The 9,276-nt window shown below is 42.4% G+C and overlaps 1 protein-coding gene across 1 annotated transcript; it reads right to left on the bottom strand.

Moving 5' to 3' along the window:
- Positions 1-2,569: 2,569 nt before the first annotated feature.
- LOC106583599 (myosin regulatory light polypeptide 9) lies at positions 2,570-7,532 on the bottom strand. Its single transcript, XM_014167963.2, has 4 exons — positions 7,236-7,532; positions 4,551-4,752; positions 3,990-4,151; positions 2,570-3,697 (listed from the first exon to the last, which is right to left on the bottom strand). Exons 2-4 carry the CDS (start codon positions 4,732-4,734, stop codon positions 3,522-3,524), a joined length of 522 nt encoding a protein of 173 aa, XP_014023438.1. The 5' UTR covers positions 4,735-4,752; positions 7,236-7,532; the 3' UTR covers positions 2,570-3,521.
- Positions 7,533-9,276: the final 1,744 nt, after the last annotated feature.

The following is a 9,276-nucleotide window of genomic DNA, read 5'->3' as shown; positions in this document are numbered from 1 at the left end:
GTGTGTTTTATAGGCAAAGTGTTGAAGGTGATTCCACAAATCAGATTTCCACTTCCTGCATGGAATCTTCTCAGGTTTTTGCCTGCCATATGAGTTCTGTTATACTCACAGACACCATTCAAACAGTTTTAGAGAGTTTTCTATCCAAATCTACTAATTATATGCATATTCTAGTTACTGGGCAGGAGTAGTAACCATATTAAATCGGGTACGTTTTTTATCCGGCCGTGCAAATACTGCCCCCTATCCCCAACAGGTTAACAGCTTCTACCTCCCGAGCCATAAGACTTGGAACAGTTCATTTGGATTCCGAGTGGAGCAGTGGTCTAAGGCACTGCATCTCAATGCTAGAAGCGTCACTACAGACACTGTGGTTCGAATCTGGGCTGTATCACAACCGACCGTGATTGGGAGTCCCATAGGGCGGCGCACAATTGGCCCAGCGTCGTCTGGGTTTGGCCGGAGTAGGCCGTCATTGTAAATAAGAATTTGTTCTTAACTGACTTGCCTAGTTAAATTAAACTTTCAAATGACTACCTGCACTATTTGCATTGACTATTAAAGGCTTGATGTACACTAACCACAAAATACCTGGACAAACAAACACAAATGCATGCATATTGGTGCCAAACAGAGTGCATTTGGAAAGTATTCAGACCCCTTCACTTTTTCCACATGTTATCTTATTCAAAAATGGATTAGATTGAGATGGAAAAAATCTACACACGAGACCCCATAACAATAAAGCAAAACTTTTCTTAAATAAGTTTGCTAATTTATAAAAAATAATTGCATTTACATAAGTATTCAGACCCTTTACTCAGTACTTTGAAGCACCTTAGGCAGCGATTAGAGTCTATTTGGGTGTACTTAGGGTCGTTGTCCAGTTGGAAGGTGAACCTTTGCCCCAGTCTCAGGTCCTGAGCTCTTTGGAACAGGTTTTCATCAAGGCTCTCTCGGTACTTTGCTCCGTTCATCTTTCCCTCGATTCTGACTTGTCTCCCAGTCCCTGCTGCTGAAAAACATCCCCACAGCATGATGCTTCACCGTAGGGATGGTAATGGCTAGGTGATGAGCGGTGCCTGTTTCTTCCAGATGTGACGCTTGGCATTTAGGCCATCTTGGTTTCATCGCTCCAGAGAATCTTGTTTCTCATGGTCTGCGAGTCCTTTAGATGCCTTTTGGAAAACTCCAAGCGGGCTGCCATGTGCCTTTTACTGAATAGTAAAGGCCTGATTGGTGACGTGCTGCAGAAATGGGAGAACCTTCCAGAAGGACAACCATCTCCACAGAGGAACTCTGGCGCGCTGTCGGAGTGACTATCAGGTTCTTGGTCACCTCTGTGACCAAGGTTCTTCACTGATTGCTCAGTTTGGACAAGCGGTGAGCTCTAGGAAGAGTCTTGGTGGTTCCAAACTGAAATGTAAGAATGACGGCGGCCACTGTGTTCTTGGGGACCTTCAATGCTGCAGAAATAATTTGGTACCCTTCCCCAGATCTGTGCCTCGACACAATCTTGTCTCGGAGCTTTACGGACAATTCCTTCGACCTCATGGCTTGGTTTTTGCTCTGACATGCACTGTCAACTGTGGGACCTCATGTCCAATCAATTTAATTTACCACAGGCAAGTTGTAGAAACATCTCAAGGATGATCAATGGAATCAGGATGCACCTGTTCTCAATTTCGATTGTCATAGCAAAGGGGCTGAAGAGTTATGTAAATAAGGTATTTCTTATTTTTATTTTACATTGGCAAAAATATCAACCTGTTTTCGCTTTGACATTACAGGCAATTTTGTGTAGATTGAGTATTTTTTTATTTGATTCATTTCAGATTAAGGCTAATGTAGCGAAATGTGAAAAAAGTCAAGGGGTCTGAATACTTCCGAATGCACTGTACATTCATATTCCTTCACATGCTGCTGCTACTCTAGGTTTATCTATGCAGTCACTACCCCTACCTACATATTACCTCAACTAACCCGTACCCCTTCACATTGACCTGGTACCAGTGCCCCTTGTATATAGCCTCATTTTTTTAGTTTGTTTTCTTTATTATATTTAGCTTTTTTTGTTGATGCATGAGGTGAAACAATATTAATGACCTTTAAAGCTGAGATCTGCATTAGGAGAAATGTTGCCACTGGCCGCCCCAGGCGCATTTTTGTTTTTGCATCGTCATAAAAAAAATCTGTACATAAGACTGTTCTCGCATGTGCAATGATATCCAAAGGGGGGGGGGGGAAATGCTGTTCACTGTTTGAAGTAACATATTGTTGTAATATCGCAAATGGGTGTGGCAGTTTCACCGCTACTGATTTCAGCTAAGACTCAGTGACTCTTGAAATACTGCCTAGTCTATATCTGGTGCTAGTGCTTTAACCTGGACCACTTCATTTGATCATTCATTTTTATGTCACATGCTTCTTAAATGACAGGTTGTAGACTAACAGTGAAATGCTTTCTTGCGGGTCCTTTTCCAACAATGCAGAGTTAAAGAAATATAGAAAATATTAAGTATTCTCCTCAAAGTGGTGTGAAGTGTCACAACTGCAATGTAAGAGAATATCAATCAGTATATATTTTATTTTCTCAGATACAGAATAGTAAAAGGTATTGAATGCTGCACTGAATGCAGCAGGACATTGAAATTACTCATCTGGAATAAAAGACACAGTGGAATATGTCACTTCAGGGTCCTTCGTTAGTCCTATACAGGCATGATACATTTCCTTAAACAATAATTCAACCCAAACATGATTATACCCAAACACAACCAAGCCCAACCTTTCCTTCTGTTCTCTCTTATGAAAGAGCAACGAGTAAGAAACAATTTCAAAAGGCTGACTTTCTTCACGACATCATCCCTCGCTTACTTGTGCAGGTCTGACCCTTCATGTTGAGTGTTTTAGCTTGAATGAGGTTGTGGTGCATCAATGCAGGCAGAGTTAGAATAGACCTGACCAGATGACAAGGAGATATGACTAGCACTGGGAAATATGTCCAACGAAAGAAGGGTGGAATGATAAGCATTTAAGCAATGAAGGTACCATACAACCCGTCAAAAACATTACATTAATAGAATAGAAGAGAGTCCATTACAATGTGGTTTTCCAACACAGCTCCTGGATAGAAGGTGCAGTTTCTTACAGAGGTGGTGCTGGTGTGAGAGGCAAGAAGAGGTACTTGGCTGGTATGTAGTGCTGAATTCTATTTTATTTTTTTGGGGGGGGGTCGCGCACATACAAAGGCGTTCAGTGCATCTCAAGAGTCTAATATTGCTTCCTTTCATCTTGTCACCTTTCCTGGAATGGATTAGAGTAAAGCAATATTCAGATCACTGGAAATTTCAGAAAGGATACAGAGAGGAAGCCACTACAGACTTATTGAGATGCACTTAGCTGAGATACACTCATATTCAATGGATATTCAATGGATAATCACCATTGACTATAAAAGAGAAGCCCATTCCATCTAAAAACCACTGTGTGCGGGCCGCAAAGCAGTTGTCCGTCTCTCCCTACATGTCGTCCTTGTCCTTAGCGCCGTGTTTCAGGATGCGGGTGAACTCGGCGTAGTTGAAGTTGCCCTTCTTGTCGATGGGCGCCTCACGGAACAGCTCGTCCACTTCCTCATCAGTGAAGCGGTCGCCCATTGTGGTCAGTAACTCTCGCAAGTGGTCCTCGTGGATTACTCCTACAAAAATGGGAGAGTGAGGCGGGTCATCGTCTGGCTCTTTCTCAACTTATCTTTCCTCGATTCTTCTCATCCTCTCCCCTTCTCTAAACATTGGAGAAGAAGGTTCGAGTGGGGGGACCTTGAACCTTCTCCAATACGGTTGAGGTGGTAAGAAGAGAGGCTGACAAGAATCGAGGATAAGATGTCTGTCAGTTTTTTTTCCTTTTAAGTGTTTGACATTACTGTGAAGGTGGATGCTAGTGGTTGACATTGGAGAGTGTTTGTGAGTGTGCGTGCACTTGTGTCTCACCAGAGCCCTCCTCGTCGAAGCAGGCGAAGGCGTTGCGGATGACGTCCTCGGGATCGGTGCCGTTGAGGCGCTCTCCGAACATGGTGAGAAACATGGTAAAGTTGATGGGCCCCGGCGCCTCCGCCATCATCCCCTCCAGGTACTCATCTGACGGGTTCTTACCTGGGGACCACAACAGAACACTCACACCATAGTCAACATTAAGTGGTAAAATCTGAATTCTGTTCGAAGGTAGACATTGAGTAAAGATATATATTATGGTTCAATCCCCATGGGGACATACTTGTTAAATGAACGTCGTTTCGACGTCCGTTGAACCAACGTTTAATTGACGCATGTGCCCGGTTGGTAGTTATTACCGGTCTGCATGCTTATTGTTAGCGCTCTATTTGACAGTACTGGTATTTAGCTGGGAAATGTTCCATTGCTATACATCTACAAGGTTGTTTTTGGGGAGGATGTTTCAGTCTAGAATTGGTGAGTATACGCTGGTTAAGTCTTGAATATAGTCGACCCACTAACAACAGGTTCCTATGGGTTCCCCTTTGGCCAATGTCTTACCCAGTGAGGCCAGCATGTCATGAAGATCCTCCTTGTCGATGAAGCCGTCTCGGTTCTGGTCGATCATGTTGAAGGCCTCCTTGAACTCCTGGATCTGAGACTGGTCGAACATGGCGAACACGTTGGATGTGGCCCTCTGGGGGCGCTTCTTGGTGGTCTTCCCCTTTGCACGTTTGCTCGACATGATGGTGGTTGGATGGGCCTAAGGCGTGCAAAATAGGACATGGATCGTTACGGTTGGATGAAAGATACGACTCCATAAAGTAGGCTGTTGTATTGAGGAAGAGGATGGTTCTCGTCTCTCCCACGGGAAATGTCCCCCCCAAAAAAAGATTGAATAAAGAAAAATGCTCTTAATTTATCATGGTACAAGAGTATAAATGCAAAAGACTGAAAGTGATGATTTAGTTAGGCCTACATGTCAACCCTCATCAGCGTGATTGCGATATGCGTTGAATATGATCATACATGAGCAAAAATTGTACATAAATTGTCTAGGTAAGGCTAGGGACTTCATTTGGTGCCAGAAAATTGGTTATTACTTAGTCTCAATTATTAAATTTTCAGTCTCTGCATTGGTGCCAGATGCCATCGACCTCCAAATTACACTCTCTCCGCACTAAAGATTCAGGTGGTGCCACTGCTAACTGTCATCTGCAGTGAGCAGTGTGAAGATGTCACAAGATAGCCACCTGGTATCCTGGAGAATGGGCCAAACTTAGACCCGTCACTCAGTGTGCGTCATTGACGATGTGTGCACAGGCGGTGATAGTGCTGCTGGGTGGTGGCACATCAGAATACAGACTGAGTGAGAGCCAATACCATACAGGAAGTAACATGTCATTAAGGTTGAGTCATTTAGAGATATAATGAGTTCATTGACTGCCAGACTATGACAGAATGCATTGAGAGCCACTGAAGCATGTTATTCATATGAAATATTCGCTTAGACTCAGGGAAGCTCTCCACACAAAATCTCTTCCTCATGTTGGATGACTGACAGAGAATATTTTGTTTCTCTCTCTCTATTGGCATGTGGTACAGGAGATAAACACTGGTAACCAAGATATAAAGCAGGCTACCTTAGCATCATTTAGCAAGCCTTATTTGAGCATAGGTGGGAACGACGTATGTGTTTGCATGAGTGTGATAGAGGTAGATCACAAAATCATGGCCATGTTCAACAGGCACAAAATTAGATACTTTTTTAAAACGTCAAAACGTTCTCATTGGGGCAATGTCAGTTGGTACCAAAATGTTTTCTACCATTTCATCCCTACTGAACAAGACCCAGTTGTCCAGTGATATAACCTAGTCAAATGTTAGGCAAACGACAAGTCTCTCTCACTCAGTGTGTCTCCGCTTGCTATTGGAGGTAACAGAGATGTAAGGGAGTTTTCACTGGCGAACTGCTTGCTCATTGTCCAGCTTCATTTCAAAGGATGAAGGAATTTTAAGATTAGGATTTGGGCCTGGGGGCAAATGTTTCTTCAGAAGTTCTCAGTCCTTCTCTTTCCATGCGTTTATAACACATCACCATGACTAGGAGGCTGTTCAAAAATGAGAATGTTAGAAGTGAATTTCTCAGGGTTGAGTTGCCTGATTTCCTATAATATTTCACATTCTTGTAGAGAGATGACTAGATCCCCATGTCATTGTAAGCACGCTTTGCACAACCATTTAAAACAGATCAATTAGTCTTGTCCAAACCCTCATCTCATTCTAACGAACTAGATCTTCAGTCTGAAGCCACCTTGGAAATCTGTTTTTCACAACTTCACTCTAGAATTAATTTCTAGGCCCGAATTACTAAACTGCTTCTGCAACCAATTGAATTCCTCAGGTTTCTCGACTGGCTGACTCACCGATTAGGTTTAGAAAACATTTCAAGATCAACTGAAATCAACATTTCAAAATCATTGGTTTGTTATTCTCTGGATGTACTGTGTGTTTATCAGTGTACCAACCACACCTCATCTCTGCGGCCAGGGCCCCACTGACCAGACACACAAAGTTAGGTCAATCCCTGTCTTGACCTAACCTCTCATCACAGACACCACTACTACTTCTGAGGGGTCAGCACTGGGGAAGTTTCTAAATGCGACATACAGTCCAAACCAACCTCTCGTTGTCTAAAAACAGGTAAACATAAGGCTCTAGATTAGAAGTGAGGCTCTAGAGCCCTCAAACGCAACTCTGAACCTTGAAGGCAGTTCCATTGTGTTTTTTTCATTGTTCCCCTCTAATCATGGACTGATGTAGACCTGGGACACCAGGTGTGTGCAATTAATTATTAGGTAGAACAGAAAACCAGCAGGCTCCTGACCTTGTAGAGTAAGAGTTGAATACCCCTGCTCTAGAGTTTAGAAAACTCTACATGGGGCACAGAGTGGTGACAACTGGTCAAATCTTAATTCCACAACACAGTTGTTTGGGCTACAGAGCACCACCGTGATGAGAAGCTACACCAGATGACCCTAGACCTGTGACTGGTCGCTTTAGGCATGCAAGAAGAACTCAGAAACCCTATCCAGCCCTCACCTTTAACGCAGCTTTTACCACTGTTGACAGTATCCCATACAATTCTGACTAATGCTTTAAAAGTGCCACATCTAATCCCAACATAAAATCCCTCTAAGATAAACAACATTCAGGAAAATGTTTTTTTTTTTAAATCCATCTCACCTTGGCTTCAGGTGAATTGTAGTTGTTTTGGGGAGTTCTCTAAGGCCTTCTGTCTGGGTCTCAGTGCTTAGTTGGAAGGGAAGCAGGCAGCCACACTGAAAAGTTTGTTTAAAGAAAGTCTTCAACCGGCCCATCCCACTCCTCCATTGGCCAATCGCCTTGCCCGGCTGTCCCAAACAGAGCCAGCCCTGCTCAGGCATTTACCCATACAAGGGAAAAGAATGTGCAGGCCTGCAGCTCGCCACTGCCACAGCGGAGCCAGGGTTGTTTGGCAATGGGAATGTGGCTGAAATGACAGGAACTCTGATAAGCTGCCTTATTTAGAGAAAAAGCTAAAGGGCCGCTGTGCGGAGGAGCTGTCTATGGTTTCTGGTTTTACATCTGGGAGGGAGGGAAAAGATGATAGGAGCCGTGTTCTCTGGTGTTCTGAAGCTCCCAGTTGTTTGAAAAGCTGCCTGGGGGACTCCTTAATAAGGCAGTTTGTCTGGCCAAGCTACTGTCTGGATCTCTAGGGAACACCTTTTATCATGTCATTGCTGTACAGTAGCATCAGTTCTTCTGTGGTACTGTTCTCCACCATATTGAGAACAGCTGTGCTGTTCCAATGAAATTCCACATTTATATTGTGTTATTGTTCTTGCAAATACCTACCAAGAAACAAAATATCTGGTCACATTTGAGTTGCACAGATGCACTTTTTGTAACTATACAGTAGTTGTGTTAACATAATTTTGTCAATGTCCTTTACTTTTCCCCTTTTAACACCTGATGTACTTAACAAATGGCAAATCTAATAGGTGGTCCAGGTAGGGGGGGCTTCCTCTTTTATTCTCCATCCTCCTCTATTGTTCCTCAACCAAGGAGGAAGGCTGATGACATCACATTTGACCATTAGACCTACTCCTTGACTGCCCTACTCCTTGGAAGTTTGCAGTTGTCTAAAAAACACTATTTTGCTTTAGTGTGTGTACTTTACTGCACTAATACTTGGAATATTGCTTTTCAACAGCAGAAGTTAAAAAATGGCTGGAGGACATCTTTAAGAGAAGTATAAAATAGTGTATTATGGATGTTGGGTTTGTCAATTACTTTTCAGGTTCTCTCTTTCAGTGGACCTATGCAAATGATGTGTTTATGGAAATTGTGTTTTTTATCAATATAGATAGGGAAGCTGTTTGCAATAAGAGTTTTGCTTTGACCACATTTTACATTTGCAGAATAACCTGTACTTCATATGTACAAATAAATAATGTGTGTGTGTATTGAGCTTGCAAGTAAGCATTTCACTGTATTGTTTACACCTGCTGTATCCTGTGCAGGTGACAAATACACATTTGATTTGTTTACATGCAATGGGTATAAATGTCTGCCTGGAATGATGCTCCTATGAAACTCCTATGCTTTGCTTTATATTGCCTATGCTACTACAGTGTGCAGAGTATACTGGAGTCCATTGCATACCCTGGCCTGTAAACAAGAAAAGTATGCCCTCTGGTGGCCAGAGAAAGTGAGTTTTTTTTTTGTATAATCTACAATAATAATGATAGTTTTCTGATTCTAACATAGACTAGCGTTTCCCAAACTCTGTCCTCGGGACCCCAAGGGGTGCACGTTTTGGTTTTTTACCCAAACACTACACAGCTGATTCAAACGATCAAAGCTTGGTTATTACGTGATTATTTGAATCAGCTGTGTAGTGCTAGGGCAAAAAAGAAAACCTGCACCCCACCCAGTTTGGAAACCCTGACATAAACAATACAGTACTATAATTGTGACAATTCTAATCTGTTATATCATTTTTCATCTTATTAATTAATCGATCCCATCGTTCATAAATTATATTTTCTGCCAAATAAAATACAATTTTATTGGCATACACATATCTGCAGATGCTATCGCAGGTGCAGCGAAATGTTTGTAGCTCCAACAGTGCAGTAATAATACCTTGCAATACAAAACAATAAACACATAATCCAAAAATGTTAATAGAAAGAATTAAGAAATGTCAGATTGAGCAATCTCAGAGTCCATAATATAAACA

The sequence above is a fragment of the Salmo salar genome, chromosome ssa22 (assembly GCF_905237065.1).
Source record: "Salmo salar chromosome ssa22, Ssal_v3.1, whole genome shotgun sequence".
Lineage (NCBI taxonomy): Eukaryota > Metazoa > Chordata > Actinopteri > Salmoniformes > Salmonidae > Salmo > Salmo salar.
Note: the sequence above shows the minus strand (reverse complement) of the source record. Positions and strands in the feature narration are given on the sequence as shown.

Coding starts and splice junctions, on each gene's coding strand:
- LOC106583599 (XM_014167963.2), bottom strand. CDS start 4,734: ATGTCGAGCAAACGTGCAAAGGGGAAGACCACCAAGAAGCGCCCCCAG. Junction 4,152..4,550: donor TGACATGCTGGCCTCACTGG/GTAAGACATTGG, acceptor TGTGGTCCCCAG/GTAAGAACCCGTCAGATGAG. Junction 3,698..3,989: donor CTTCGACGAGGAGGGCTCTG/GTGAGACACAAG, acceptor CCATTTTTGTAG/GAGTAATCCACGAGGACCAC.